We start from the raw sequence: 15,889 nt of genomic DNA on the forward strand, positions 1-15,889 counted from the left end.
AAACAACTTATGTTACAATATATGGTGCATGGCCTTACACAGAAATATTTATATTATGTTTTATATATTTTACCTTTTATTTAAATGTATTTAGTTAAGTAGCGACTGCTGCATTGCTACACTTTTCTATGGAGGAGAAAGTGATCCAGATAAGAGGGGAAGAGTCATTCAGAAGGGGGGGAGGGGTTCACTCCTGTAGTCTGCATGCATGCAGAGCCCTCCCCACTTCTCCTTGTCTCTCCCTTTACCTTCTCCAGTCCCACAGACTCCTCCAACCCTAGCACAGAAAGCAGGAGGGTCAGAGAGAAGATCTGTTACATTGCATCACACACAGGATATATAAGATGGTTGGGATCCCTGGATCATTTCAGTGTAAGTACTGATTCCTATTATCACTTGTTGGCAGCTGTGGGAGGGCAGGCTTGCCTTCTTCTTCCATGTTGTTGGAAGGGGCGGCAGAAGCATAGCAAGCTCCCTGCACTGATCCCTTGCTTTACAGACTGTGTTGATGTTTTGCATTTTGTGTATGTTGTAACTGCTTGTTGCACATCAAGGGCAAGCAAAACGCTGAAGGAAAGTTATAGCGCACTAAAAAATGATTGAGTTTAGTTCTATCCATGCATCGCTGAAAATTGTATCCGGGACGGTCCTGGGTTTTGAAAGTTTGTCCCAGAAAATGCTCCTTTTTAGGAATGTCCTTGTTTCTCTGAACTGAAAATGTAATTCCTTTCTTATTCTTGTATACCGAATATTTATGAATGTCGTGTTAGCCCTTTAAGTTGATGCGTCTAAATCGGCCTTTCTAAACCAGGGTTCGGTGGAACCTAGGGGTTCCTCCAGAGGTTTCTACTTAGGGGTGCCACCTCATCCCTTTAAACCTGAACACATCTGAATTACACAGGTTGTAAGGCAAATATATTGCAGGTAAGGCACCAAGTGAGTTTAATTACCACCTTAATTACCCACAGAACCTGTCTAATTAATGTGTTCGGGTTTAAAGGGATGAGGTGGCAACTTTATTTCTACAGGATTTTTGAGCTGTAGTTGCTTGAGGATGCCTGCATAGTTATGGGGTCAACACCACTCGAAAGAGCCAGCGACACAACTCTAATAACCTTTTGTAGCTGTTTCTAAGGGGGCTTTCAAAGAATTGTATTTTTGTAGAAGTTCCCCTAGATCTGAAAAAGATTTATAAATGTCATGTTAGCCCTTTAGGTAAATATTTCTGAATAAGCCTTTCTCAACCAGGCTCCAGAGATTGCTACAGAATTCTTGAGCTGTAGTTGCTTGATTTTCAGTTGAGGGTGCCTGTCTGCATAGTTATGGGATCATTGGCACTTGAGAGAGCCAGCAACACAACAGTATTCTTTGTAGCTGTTTCTAAGGGGGCTTTCTGATCAATGTTGTAAGGGGTGCTTTCAAAGAATTGTATTTTTGCAGGAGTTCCCCTAGATCTGAAAAAGATTTATAAATGTCATGTTAGCCCTTTAAGTTGATATTTCTAAATCAGCCTTTCTCAACCAGGGTTCTGTGGATCCTGGGGGTTCCTCCAGAGGCTGCTAGGGGATGATTGAGCTGTGGTTGCTTGATTTTTACTTGAGGGTGCCTGCATAGTTCTGGGGTCAATGCCATTTGTAGCTGTTTCTAAGGTGGCATTCTGATCACTGTTGTAAAGCGGGCATTCTTCTGGTCACCAAAGAAATGGTGTTTGCAGGAGTTCCCCTAGACCTGAAAAAGATTTCACAAGTCTCTTTGAGTAAAATAAAAGGTTGGGAAAGGCAGATCTGGGCCCTCTAATAAGCATGAAACAGAAGTATATACCAGCAGTCCTTGTGAACCAGGATTCTGTGGAACCCAAGTGTTCTTCCAGATGTTAATAGGTGTTCTTTGAGCTGTTCTTGCTGGACTTTCAATTTTAGAGTTCCTACATAGTTCTGGAGCTAATGCCACTTGAAAGAGTCAGCAATACAACACCAATAATCTCTTATGCCGCGTACACACGAGCTGACTTTACGGCAGACTTTGCCCGGCGGACTTTTCGATGGACTTTACGACGGACTTTCTGAATGAACGGACTTGCCTACACACGATCAACCGAAGTCCGTCGAATTCGTACGTGATGACGTACGACCGGACTAAAACAATGAAGTTCATAGCCAGTAGCCAATAGCTGCCCTAGCGGGGCTTTTTGTCCGTCGAACTAGCATACAGACGAGCGGACTTTTCGACCGGACTCGAGTCCGTCGGATAGATTTGAAACATGTTTCAAATCTAAGTCCGTCCAACTTTTGAGAAAACAAAGTCCGCTGGAGCCCACACACGATCAAATTGTCCGACGAAATCCCGTCCGCCGGGCAAAGTCTGCCATAAAGTCCGCTCGTGTGTACGCGACATTAGGCTGTTTTTAAGGTGCAGTCTGACCACTACTGGAAGGGGTGGCATTTTTCTGACTGGCCAGCAAAGAACTGGTTTTAGAAGGGGTCACCCTAGATCTCAAAGTTATTTAAAGCGATATCCTGGGGTAGAAAGGTTGGGAAAGTCTGGTCTAGATCATAAGCGTGAAACAGAAGTCTGCAGAGCAGTCTTTCACAGCCAGGATTTCGTGGTACCCTCTAGAGGTTGCTAGTGGTTGCTTGACTTCTCATTTGAGGGTGCCTGTATAGTTTTGGGGACAAGACTCAGCAGCTCAATTCCAATAAATGTTTTAGCTGTTTCTAAGTTTGGCCACTCTGAGGGGACATTCTTCCCACTGACCACCCCTGGTTTTAACAGGGGTTCCCCTAGATGTGGAAATTATTTAAAGGCTTTGTAAAAGTTTTGGAAAGGCTTTTCTAGATCATCTAATAAGCATGAAACAGAAGTATATGAAGCAGCCTTTCTCATCCAGGGTGCCATGTAACCCGAGTGTTCTAGATCAGGGGTCTCCAAACTTTCTAAATAAAGGGCCAGTTTACTGTCATTCATACTTTTAGGGGGGGGGGGGGCTGGGCTTTGGCCATTTGGAGTATAAAATGTCCCAGCATCAGTGGGAGTAAACAATCCCCAATCACTGGTGTCAGTGGGAGAAATTGTACCACATCATTGGTGTCATTGGGAGGAATTGTGCTCCTCTGTTGGTGCCATTCCTCCCAATACCACCAATGATGGGGCTCAATTCCTCCCAATGGCACCAACAATGGAGCACAATTCCTCCAAATAACACCAATGATGTGGTACAATTTCTCCCAATAACACCAATGGTGGGGCTCAATTCCTCCCCTCATTGGTGTCAGTGGGAAGAATTCTGCTCCATTTTTGGTGTCATTGAGAGGCCTTGTGCCCCATCATTGGTGTAATTGGGCCCCATTGTTGGTTTCCACCTGGAAGAACTTTGCCCCATCGTTGATGCAAAGGAGTATGAGAAGATAAAACCTAAGCTGACCACACACAGTCTAATTGTACAGTCCAGTGGCGTCACTAGGGTTGGTATCACCCCCACCATCCATACCCCATTGGGCTCTCTCCTGTCTAACCTGCCACAGTGCACCCCAATAACGCTTAGCCTGATAAATGTGTGTTTTTTGGGGGTTTTTTTGCTGACGTGCAAACAACTATTTCCTTCTTTAAGCAACCAGCTTTCCATTGGCTAAAATAAAAACGCTCAAGCCTGAAAAAGTGCGCAAAAAAAAAAAAACTGCTCCAGAATCACATGATTCTGCACATGACTTGTAAGGCTCCATCGACTTTTGGCGTTTTGGGATCGCGGACAGAATCGCTGCCATTCTGCCCGCAATCTCCAAATGAACTACAATCGCAAAATGCAGGTTCGTCTGCCATAATTTTCAATGGCTCCTAGAACTCGGTGTGGTTTTGCCAAGATTTATCGCGTGGCAATCATGGCAAATCGCATCGCGTGAAGCTTGTCGCCCAAAAAGGAGCAGGAGCTTTTAGGTGCCATTAAAAATAGAAATGCGTTTTGCGATTGTAGTGCGTTTTGGGATCTCAGGCAGAATCCCAAAACACTAAGTGTGAAAATGGAGCCTCTAAAGAGCAGAATTGCACATTTTGGACCCATGGACTTAAATGGAAGCACCTAAAAAAAAAAAAAAAAAAAAAAAAAAAAAAAAAGCTTAAACATGCATTGTTTAGGAGCTCCCATTACACATCGGTCACACCAAATCTGACTTTGAAATTGTGCACTTTAAAGTGTTACTAAACCCACAACAGTAAAATCAGTAAAGCATGCTTGTTATACTCACTGTGGAATCTAAGGGGATAATCCTCTGTATTGTGTAAAAAAGCGGTGTGATCCTGTCTTCTCTGATCCTCCCCTTCTTCCACTGTCCCCAATCCATGTTCTGATGGTAGAGAGCCTTGTTGACAAGCTGCACATGCTCAGTTTGGTGTGTATTGCTACAGAGTTATTTTTGTTCTTGGGAGAGTGCATGTGATCAGCACAGGGCCAATCAGCACTGTCCAGACAGAGGGTCAGGGGTTCTGCATCCTGGTAGGGTAGCCAGTGTAGTGTGAAAACTCCTCCTACAAGCGTTAACCAAGTACTGATAAGTCACAAGACTGATATATACTGCTGATAACAAAAGGTATTTAGCAGTTTACATTTACTAAAATAATTGCATTTCCATGTTCTGTGTACTGTAGGAGACCAGATAAAGTGAATGCAGGGTCCTGGGTTTAGTAACACTTTCACTTGAAATTGCATAATTTCAAAGCCACATGTCAGTGCAACTTCAGGTGAAACTTGGCTGACATCTGTGCATCTTCATGCACAGATGTCCATGCAAGTCGCACCTGAAATAAATAAAAAATAATAGTAAAAAAAATAGTACAGGAACTTTTTCTAATTGGTGCGGCACCGCAAAATCAGCGTCGCACCAATTCAAACAGTTCCGTTACCGACAATAGGGTGCGACTTATCATGAAATTAGAAACTGTCAAATCGCACGGCAAGACGCACCGCATTGACCAGGGGCTAAATGGACAAAAAAAAAACAAAAAGCCCCACAAAATCGTTGTGGCACCAATTAGAACAGTTCCATTGCCGGCAATAAGGTGCGACTTGTCATGCGATTTGGACCTGTCAAGATGCATGACAAGTCACAGAGGTGTGACCGGGGGGCTAAATGGCAGCACCTAAAAAAAAAACGCTTAAACACACATTGTTTAGGAGCTCCCATTAAAATCAATAGGGACAAAAATGTGCGATTCTGCCCTAAAGTAGCCCATGTATTTTCTCGAGCTTCACGCAGAGGGCCACAACTCAAGTGTGAACAAGCCCATTGAGAACAATGTGATTCTTCGTCTTGAGTGTTGTTGCTCTTTGGGAATCCAGCAAGAAAACACTTAAAAGAGAAATAAACTTACATACTCACCTAGGTGGATGCAACATCGATCCGATATCACATCTGTCCCCCCCGCTGCCTCTAACACTGAGAACTGAGTGAAGAACGTTCGCTAAGCACTCAGTTCTCGGGGTGATTGTGGAATCAGATTGTACAGTGTATGGCCAGCTTTAGATGGATTGAATAATCAATGATCGTGTTTCATTGCTCTGCACACTCTACGTGAACTTTGCTAGCTTGTGGTTAATGGCTTCTTGCACTGCTTGTGCCTTCCTACATATTTCTGTGTACGGTGATCGGGGTCCTGTAAGTGGAAGATGTTGGTGGTGGGTGGTAATCCTGCGGCTCTTAGCCTGTGTATATATATAGATAGCACTGGTCTACACCACGTTCTGTAAATATTATGTCTCCGCATGGTGTGATGTTTATTTCAATATATAGTGTTACGCTGTGTATATAGTTCAGCACGGTCTGTATCCTTTTTTGGTCCTTCGCTACGATGGGGTTCATGATCTACTACAATGCGGTAATGTCTCTGATCAAAGACTCTTGTATGCTTTGGTGACATGGGACCATCGGGTCTATTAGGTCAGAACTGTTCAGAATTTCCCCCCATTGGCTTTAGTTTTGATTTACCGAGTGCGGTAATATGCTTTTAAAACGCAATCAAAAAGGCACATTAACTATATACACTTATTGGCCACTTTATTAGGTACACCTTGCTAGTACCGGGTTGGACCCCCTTTTGCCTTCAGAACTGCCTTAATTCTTCATGACATAGATTCTACAAGGTGTTGGAAACATTCCTCAGAGATTTTGGTCCATATTGATATGATAGCATCACACAGTTGCTGCAGATTTAGCGGCTGCACATTCGTGATGCGAATCTCCCATTCCACCACATCCCAAAGGTCCTCTATTGGATGAGATCTGGTGACTGTGAAGGCCATTGAAGTACAGTGACCTCATTGTCATGTTCAAGAAACCAGTGGTGAGATGATTTGAGCTTTGTGACATGGTGTATTATCCTGCTGGAAGGAGCCATCAGAAGATGAGTACACTGTAGTCATAAAGGGATGGACATGGTCACCAACAATACTCAGGTAGGTCGTGGCGTTTAAATGATGCTCAATTGGTACTAAGGAACCCAAAGTGTGCCAAGAAATATACCCCACACCATTACACCACCAGCAGCCTGAACCATTGATACAAGGCAGGATGGATCTATACTTTCATGTTTATGCCAAATTCTGACCCTTATATCTGAATGTCGCAACTGAAATCGAGACTCATCAGACCAGGCAATGTTTATCTTCTATTGTCCAATTTTGGTGAGCCTGTGTGAATTGTAGCCTCAGTTTTCTGTTCTTAGCTGACAGGAGTGGCACCCGGTGTTGTCTTCTGCTGTAGCCCATCTGCTTCAAGGTTCGATGTGTTGTGCGTTCGGAGATGGTATTCTGCTTACCGTGGTTGTAACGAGTGGTTATTGGAGTTACTGTTGCCTTTCTCAAACCAGTCTGCCCATTCTCCTCTGACATCCTCTGGCTAATCGCGCATGCGCAGTGGGGAACCAGGCTGTGAAGCCGCAAGGCTTCACTTCCTGATTCCCATACTGAAGATGGCGGCGCCTGCACCCGGGAGCCGAGGGGACGGGTCAGCTTTGGGTGAGGACATCGCGGGCACCCTGGACAGGTAGGTGTCCTTATTTTAAAAGTCAGCAGCTGCAGTATTTACACTGGAACTCTGCTTTAAATCTGCTTTCTTCTCCATTCTGATGCTCGGTTCGAACGTCAGCAAGTTGTCTTCACCACGTCTAGATGCCTAAATGCACTGAGTTGCTGCCATGTGATTGGCTGATTAGCAATTTGTGTTAAGCGGTTGAACAGGTGTACCTAATAAAGTGGCCGGTGAGTGTATATTCGTTGTCATACAATTTTAATAGCCCCCCCCCCATACACGTATACAGTATCACCTAATGCACTTGACAGATCTGAATTATTAAGATAAAAGTAATCAATAAGTAATTATTAAACTTGCATAATCTCAGATTATAGGCAGTTTTTTTTTTTTAGATTGTAAACTGTTGCATTTCCAAACTCTCAGGACCTATTCAGACCTTTCCATTGCCGCACACGCATTTAGAGCTAGTTCACGCCAAAACATGCATGTTCACGCATGTGTTTTTTTTCGCATTCCATTTTTGACAGCCCATTCATTTTAATGTGCTGCCCAATGCACGGGAAGGCGCACAAAGTACATGAGGTGCGACTTTTAAATTGCAGCTGCACCAAATTGTGGTATAGTGCCTTGTAGTGACTGCAAACGCACGTGCTTGTGAGATAGATTTGGTGTGTATTAACAATGAATGGCACCTAATTAGGGTTCCACCGCTACCGTTTTTTTATCGGTGAGTCTGAGTACCGATACTCAATATATTGCTCAATATCAATATCTTTGTGTGTGATTTGAGCCCATACAAAATGAATGGGCTCAAGTTGTACAGCAAAGAATTGCATGCAATTTGAACAGGACTGCGGTGCGATTTCCTGTCCAAATCGTTTGCGGTTTCCCACACCTCTCCTGTGTGTGAGCCCGGGCTGAAGTCACTTTGAGGTTTATTTACTAAAGGCAAATAGACTGTGCACTTAGCAAAGTGCAGTTGCTGCAGAGCTTAGTAAATGAGCAGAAGCTCTGCTGACTTCCATCATCCAATCATGTGGAAGCAAAAATGCTGCTGTTTTTTTTCCTTGCATGTGATTGCAAAGTGAAGCCTTACCTCATTTACTAAGCTCTGGAGCAACTACACTTTCAGAGTGAAACTGCACTTTGCAAAGTGCACAGTCTATTTGCCTTTAGTAACTCAACACCTATTACATGCAAAATGCAATCTGCTGTGGGAAAAAAAGTCCCTGACCCTTTCCAAGGAAACGCACCGGCTCAAAATGCTGTAGTGCGTTTTCTGCAAAATGCAAAAATCACTAAAAAACATAGGTGGGAACGAAGTGTAAACACACAGATCAGCCGCCTAGTTTTGCGACCCGTGTGAAAGGAGTCTAAGAGACTAAATTGGAGATGTAACTCTTTCCTGTGGTAGTGTGGTCTAAAAAGGGAGATGTTCATGTCCTGTACCTATCCCTTGAGTACAGCCCACCTAGTCCAGTACCTACCTCTGTCCCTTCTTCAGCGATGGTCACTGTGAGGCCCTTCAAAAAGCGTCCTCACCAGGTCCGCTACAGCCCCATTATGAGGAGAGTCTCACTTTGCAGGACTGCCGGGGTCCACCAGGAATACAGCTCCACCTAGAAATGAATGGGTCATGGTCAGGGCCGTCTTTAAGGCAGGGCAAAAAGGGCAGCTGCCCTGGGCCCTTTAATTGTTGTGGGGCCCAAAGCAGCTGCCTCATACTTGCCAACTATACCAGTTTAAATTCCCTTGTCCCTTGAAGTTTTAGTCCTGTGCTGTGTCCTTATATCTCAGTGTGAAGTGCTGGTACTAATGCTGCCCAGTTCTGCCCTATTGTATACAGATGACTCACCTGCAGACCCTGTGTTTACGTGTAAATAACTGTCATGCATATGTAAATAACGGGAGCATTCATATGCAAATATCTGAGGCCAGCTGCATTCATATGTAAATAAAGGAAGTGAAGAAATGATGTGCTGTAACCTCTAGCAACCAAGCAGTGAGCAGTATTACTGTACAGTAATCTCTAGCAACCAATCAACAAGAAGAAATCATGTGCTGTAACCTCTAGCAAATAATCAGTGAGCCGTAATGTGTGCTGTAACCTCTAGCAACCAGTCAGTAAGTGGTAATGATATGTTTTAACCTCTGGCAACCAATCACAATTACTGCCTGATCTGATACAGTAAACTGATTTTAAGTCTAGCTGATATTTATTGTATGTCTCAGAGTAGGTGGAGAGCAAAATTGCATGGGGGGGCCCCAAGAAAAATTTTGCCCAGGGTCCAATCAACATTAAAGATGGCCCTGGTCATGGTGTCCAATGGAAGGATGAGGGGGACCTGCTTGCAATCAATGCTCACTAAACACGACATTAGCGAAAGGTGCCCAAAGGGTGGCGCTCAAGAGCTGAAATTCCACGTAGTACATGACTACGTTCGTGTTTGTTGGCCGACAATTGTGTGTTGTTAGTATGCAAGACAAAATCCAGACACACGCTCCTTCAGACAAAAGTCTGACGCTTTGTTGGCCAACAATCTGAATGTGTCTACGTGGCTTTAATCTCAGAACAGGATGGACACAATGCAAATCCTTTGGCAGGTAGAATGTATTTCATCTGTGTATTTAGCGGTTTTGCCTGGAGTTCGGCTTTACAAAGGAGAACACCAAGACTTTCATTGTTGACCAAGGTCTCAAAATATGTTTTGCGAAGCTGAAATTTACTGTTATGCCTCGTACACACGATCAGATTTTCCAACGGGAAATGTGTGATGAGAGGCTGTTGGCAGAAAATCCGGGCGTGACAATTGTCGGACAATTGTTGTCGGACTTTCTGCGGACAAATGTTGGCTAGCAGGTTTTCAGATTTTCCGCCAAAAAATGTGTGTTGTCAGATTTTCAGATCGTGTGTACACAAGTCTGTCAGACAAAAGTCCAAAGTACAAACACGCATGCTCGGAAGCAAGGACGAGCCGGAAGAGGTCGGTCTTGTAAACTAGCGTTCGTAATGGAGAATTAACATTTGTGACGTGGTAAATGATGAAATCTCCAAATGCAGCGCACAATTCTCTTCTTCTTTAATGGGATAATAATGAAGCTGCTTTGCTGGTGATACTGATGGAGTTATTGCAAACAAATTTTCAAAGGCTTTTTTTCTCTAGTGATATCAAGAATAATATTATGCTTTTTTTTTTTTTTTTTTTTTTTTTTTGGGGACAAGTTACCACAACACCATTATCCCGTAGTTTTTAAGATCAGAGATACAACTATGTAGGTGTCCCTTGTCAATTTTACATTGTATTTTTTTAAATGTAACTGCCTACTCCCAAACTGTCATTTGAAGTAAAACACATAGCCAAGTATTATTCTCCACATTTTTTTTTATTGTGCATTAAAAAAAGAAAACAAATAAAATTAGACATGCTATCTGCCAATAGAACTTAACCAAAAAGTGCATTCTTTGCATCCAAAAATATAGAAAATATACCAAATCAAATCATTATTCAACCAAAAAAATAATGTCGTCAAAGCAATAATTCCAAGGCCAATAATAAATAACACGTTAGCTCCTCCGATTCTGCAACATGTCTGGTTGACGAACGGCTGTTCAGAAACAAACTGAAAAGCACAAAATGAAAAACGCGAAACGAAAAGCGTGAAAAGAAAAGCGCAAATCAACACTCCCCAAACTTCTACTAACATGAAATTAGCGGAAGGAGCCCAAAGGGTGGTGCTAAAGAGCTGAAAAACCATGTAGTACGTCACTACGTTCATGATTGTTGGCCAACGTGCCGTGTTTTCATCTGTGTATTTAGCGGTTTCGCCTGAAGTTCGGCTTTACAAAGGAGAAGACCAAGACTTTCATTGTTGACCAATGAAAGCGTTGGCCCAAGACAAGTTTGGCCCAACGCTCTTCGGACAAAAGTCCACGGTTTTGTTGGCCAACAATCCGATCGTGTGTTGACCAAGGTCTCAAAATATGTTTTGCAAAGCTGAAATTTACTGTTGGCCTTCCTGTGGTTGCCCCTAGAGTCAGCCCCCCCATCCTGATCTATTATAACCCGCCACATAAACTCCACCCACCTAGCTTTGGTGAACATCACACACGCTTCCGGCCAGCTTCGTCCGATTTGGGGGGCCCAAAAATAGGGGCCATCCCTTAAAAAAAAAAAAAAAAATGTGGACATTTGGGAGACGTGCAATAGCATTACGCAGCTTGTTCACACTCCATCCATGAAATCTATTTGTCGAATGACATGTTGAGTTTCTATATCGTTCACCATGGTCCAATAAATCTGATGAGTAGCCCAGAGACTGGAATACTGCGCCGAGCCAAAGTAAATTCCTATTTCTCCGTGGACATTTCCAGGCCCCGCAGAAGAAATGTCTAAGTTATGGTGTGTGAGCTTTCACAGAGTCAGCCCGTCTCCTGAACAGCTGCTATAGATTACAGGCCGAGACTCCATTGATTAGAGGTTTTTTTTTTTCCTTCTTTTTTAAACAGACAAAAACCGACCCGTGTATAAATAGATTTTCCTTGAAGAATTTTTTTTTTTTTTTTTTTTTAAACGAGAAACGTGTTACGGGTTTGCAAGTTTCCCGACATGTGTTTGTCGTTATCGCCGTCCACATGTGCGACGCATGTGTGTGAGCAGGTAAAAAATATCAACTCGTTTTTAGGGATATGTCTTCGGAGCCAGACTGTCTAGCTTCCAAACTACACCCCGGGCTCCAGATCTTCAAGGGAATTCTTTATATAAATATCCAAATTCATCCATTCCTCAGATGAAAAGACCGCTGTCCAAGTCACGTCGTATTTTTTTTTTCTACAAACTGATAGCGAGATCTGTTTTGAAGAGGATCTGATGGAAAAGGCAAAAAATCGCAATATATAGGATCAAAATGCCTCGAAATTCCTCAATAGCCAGAAATGATATATAAAATCATATATACACTCACCGAGTCCGGCCACTTTGTTAGGTACACCTGTTCAATTGCTTGGTAACACAAATTGCTAATCAGCCAATCACATGGCAGCAACTCAATGCATTTAGGCATCTAAACGTGGTGAAGACATCTTGCTGAAGGTCAAACTGAGCATCAGAATGGGGAAGGAAGGGGATTTAAGCGACTTTGAATGTGACATGGTTGTTGGTGCCAGACGGGCTGGTCTGAGTATTTCAAAAATTGCTGATCTACTGGGATCTTCACGCACAACCATCTCTAGGATTTACAGAGAATGGTCCGAAAAAGAGAAAATATCCAGCGAGCGGCAGTTGTGTGGTCAAAAATGCCTTGTTGATGTCAGAGGAGAATGGGCAGACTGGTTTGAGATGATAGAAAGGCAACAGTAACACAAATAACCACTCGTTATATCCAAGGTATGCAGAATACCATCTCTGAACACACAACACATCGAACCTTGAAGCAGATGGGCTACAGCAGCAGAAGACCACACCGGGTGCCACTCCTGTCAGCTAAGAACAGGAAACTGAGGCTACAATTCACACACACACTCACCAAAATTGGACAATAGAAGATTGGAAAAATGTTGTCTGGTCTGATGAGTCTTGATTTCAGCTGTGACATTCAGATGGAAGGGTCAGAATTTGGTGTAAATCAAATGAAAGCATGGATTCATCCTGCCTTGTATCAACAATGGTGGTGGTGTAATGGTGTGGGGGATATTTTCTTGACACACTTTGGGCTCCTTAGTACCAACTGAGCTTGGTTTAAATGCCACGGCCTACCTGAGTATTGTTGCTGACCATGTCCATCCCTTTATGACTACAGTGTACTTATCTTCTGATGGCTCCTTCCAGCAGGATAATGCACCATGTCACAAAGATCAAATCATCTCACCACTGGACAATGAGGTCCCTGTACTCCAATGGCCTCCACAGTCACCAGATCTCATCCAATAGAGCACCCCAAACTCGCTCATCCATGTCTTTATGGACCTTGCTGGTGTGCAGTGAGAGACTGCAAGCCAGGCCTTCTCATCCAACATCAGTGCCTGACCTCACAAAAACGCTTCTGGAAGCATGGTCTAACATTCCCATAGACACACTCCTAAACCTTGTGGACAGATTTTCCAGAAGAGTTGAAGCTGTTATAGCTGCAAAGGGTGGGCCAACTCAATATTGAACCCTACGGACTAAGACTGGGAGGCCATTAAAGTGTATGTAAAGGCAGGCGTCCCAATACTTTTGACAATATAGTGTAAATGTAAGAACCCTACTTCAGAGTGAAGCCGATGACCTTTCTCTTCTTCACAGCACAGCTTGGTCACTGACCCGCCCCCAGTGCTGTTAATTGGACAATGAAAGAACTTCAGCAAACTGATGAGTTTGTCACTCTGCTCTCTCCTTCTCTCAGGAAACTTTCAGTGTCATAGATGGTCCAATTTTCTTTCCTGCAACCACAGTGTTGATGGGGGAATCCCTCGCGCTGAGCTATTGTGGCTATAATCTCATGAAAAACCCAAACAGGCTGGTTGTACCCAAGTTGATCGATAGATCATCTTAAGTACAATCAGCCTGCCCATACATGGTCCGAATTTTGGCCGGTCCCTGCCGAACCAGCCAAGTTTCAAATCATCTATGGCCAGCTCTAGATTTGACAGCACTTTTCAGTGAAGTAGAGTCTGATTGGCTGGTGTTGCTGCTCCTCCCTCTTACAGTCTAGGTTCTGCTGTACAGGGAATAAAAGATTATTCCCTGTACAGCAGGCATTCAAGACGTAGTTTTTTTTTTAAGCTGTTATGTCAAACCATTTAAATTGCCATCATCCTCTGGACACCAGATGGAATTCCAAAACAGGGTCAGGGTGGGAGTTCACACACTAAATGCTGAAATGAAAGACAAGGGACAGAGTAGGACTGATTGACATAAAATAACATCTGCAGTATATCTACATTTTTGTCATATTTTATACACAGGGAGTGGGTAGGGAAGGTGTTAAGGTTGATCAGTTCATAAATGCATCCGTGTTTTAGGAGGCGGAGCCATTAAAAAATGATTTATATAGTTAATTATGTTTTATTATTAAAGATATGCTTTGCATACTCCCTAGCTTACTTTGTACTAGCAGTCGGTGGCTACTCCAAGATTTAAACAGGGAAGTGGTGTTTGAATGGGGCTGGCTCTTATTTTTTTTTTATTTATTTATTTCAGGTACTTCTATAGCGCCGTCAATTTACGCAGCGCTTTACATATACATTGTACATTCACATCAGTCCCTACCCTCAAGGAGCTTACAATCTAAGGTCCCTAACTCACATTCATACATACTAGGGACAATTTAGACAGGATCCAATTAACTTACCAGCATGTCTTTGGAGTGTGGGAGGAAACCGGAGTACCCGGAGGAAACCCACGCAGGCACAGGGAGAACATGCAAACTCCAGGCAGGTAGTGTCGTGGTTGGGATTTGAACCAGTGACCCTTACTGCTAGGCGAAAGTGCTACCCACTACACCACTGTGCCGCCCCAGGCTCTTCACCAATAATGACCACCTCTACAAAGCTTGATCACTCCTCCCTTATCTATATCATGTTGTCAACTGTATAATTAAATAGCAAAGCTACAGGTTCATTTAAATACCTGCCCCTCCCCTCCAATCAGTTTGACATGGTCCATAGGCTGGTGATTATCCCTACAGATGTCAAGTCTCTTTAGGGATCCTGTGGCTAACTATCATCACTATGGGTGTTGAATCTGTTTAGCAATCCAATGGCTGGCAATCATCCCTATGGGTGTCGGTTTTCTTTAGGGGTGCTGTGACTGGCCATCATCCCTACGGATTTCTAGTCTCTTTAGCAATCCAATGGCTGGCAATCATCCCTATGGGTGTCGGTTTTCTTTGGGGATGCTGTGACTGGCCATCATCCCTACGGATTTCTAGTCTCTTTAGCGATCCCATGGCTGGAGGTCATTCCTTCTACTGGTGTCAAGTCTATTTAGCAATCCCATAGCTAGCATTCATCCCTATGAGTGTTAATTCTCTTTAGTGATCCCATGGCTGGTGATCATGCCTAGAGGTATCAAGTCTCCTTAGCAATCCCATGGTTAACGATCATCACTATGGTTGTCGTTTTTTTTTTTTTGTTTTTGTTTTTTTTAGTGCTCTTGTGGCTAACTGTCATCACTATGGGTGTTGAATCCCGGGCTGGAAATCATCCCTACCAATGTTAGGTCTTTTTAGCAATCCTATGGCTGGCATTCATCCCTACAGGTGGTGTCAAGTCTCTTTAGCGATCCCATGGCTGATGATCATCCCAACAGGTGTCAAGTCTCTTTAGTGATCCCATGGCTAACAATCATCGCTACAGGTGTCAAGTCTCTTTAGTGATCCTGTGGCTAGCAATCATCCCCTATGGATGTCAAGTCTCTAGTGATCCCATGGTTGGCATTCATCCCTAAGGATGTTGGGTTTCTTAAGTGATCCCATGGTTGAAGATTGTCCCTACAGGTTTCAAGTCTTTAGAGATCCTATGATTGGCGATCGTCGCTATGGGTGTCAAGTATCTTTAGCGGCCCTGTGGAAAATGATCATTCCTATGGGAGTCAAGTCTGTTTAGCAATCCTGTGGATGACGAACATCCCTACAGGTTTCGAGTCTCTCGAGCACTTTTGTGGCTACTGATCATCCCTACGGTTGTCCAGTCTCTTTAGTGATCCTGTGCCTGATGATCATCCCTACAGGTGAAAACTCTCTTTAGCGATCTGTAGTTGAAGATTATCACTATGATAGGGTTGCCACCTCCCTTTAAAACCGAACACATATTAATTACACAGGTTTTGTGGCTGATTAAGGTGGTAATTAAACTCACTTGGTGCCTTATCTTCATTAAATTAGCCTCAGAA

General features: G+C 43.4%; 1 protein-coding gene across 3 annotated transcripts in view; it reads left to right on the plus strand.

The window, feature by feature from the left end:
• Nucleotides 1-219: 219 nt before the first annotated feature.
• CBFA2T2 (CBFA2/RUNX1 partner transcriptional co-repressor 2) overlaps nucleotides 220-15,889 on the plus strand; it is a 78,186-nt gene continuing 62,516 nt past the window's right edge. For 2 of the 3 annotated variants that reach the window (XM_073606343.1, XM_073606346.1), the window contains exon 1: nucleotides 223-372. In XM_073606343.1, coding sequence (XP_073462444.1) covers nucleotides 345-372 — 28 coding nt within the window. In that variant the 5' untranslated portion in view covers nucleotides 223-344. Of the gene's footprint in view, nucleotides 373-15,889 lie in introns of all 3 variants that reach the window. The other variant, XM_073606344.1, reaches the window with a different exon arrangement.

The sequence above is a fragment of the Aquarana catesbeiana genome, linkage group LG12 (assembly GCF_042186555.1).
Source record: "Aquarana catesbeiana isolate 2022-GZ linkage group LG12, ASM4218655v1, whole genome shotgun sequence".
Classification (NCBI taxonomy): domain Eukaryota; kingdom Metazoa; phylum Chordata; class Amphibia; order Anura; family Ranidae; genus Aquarana; species Aquarana catesbeiana.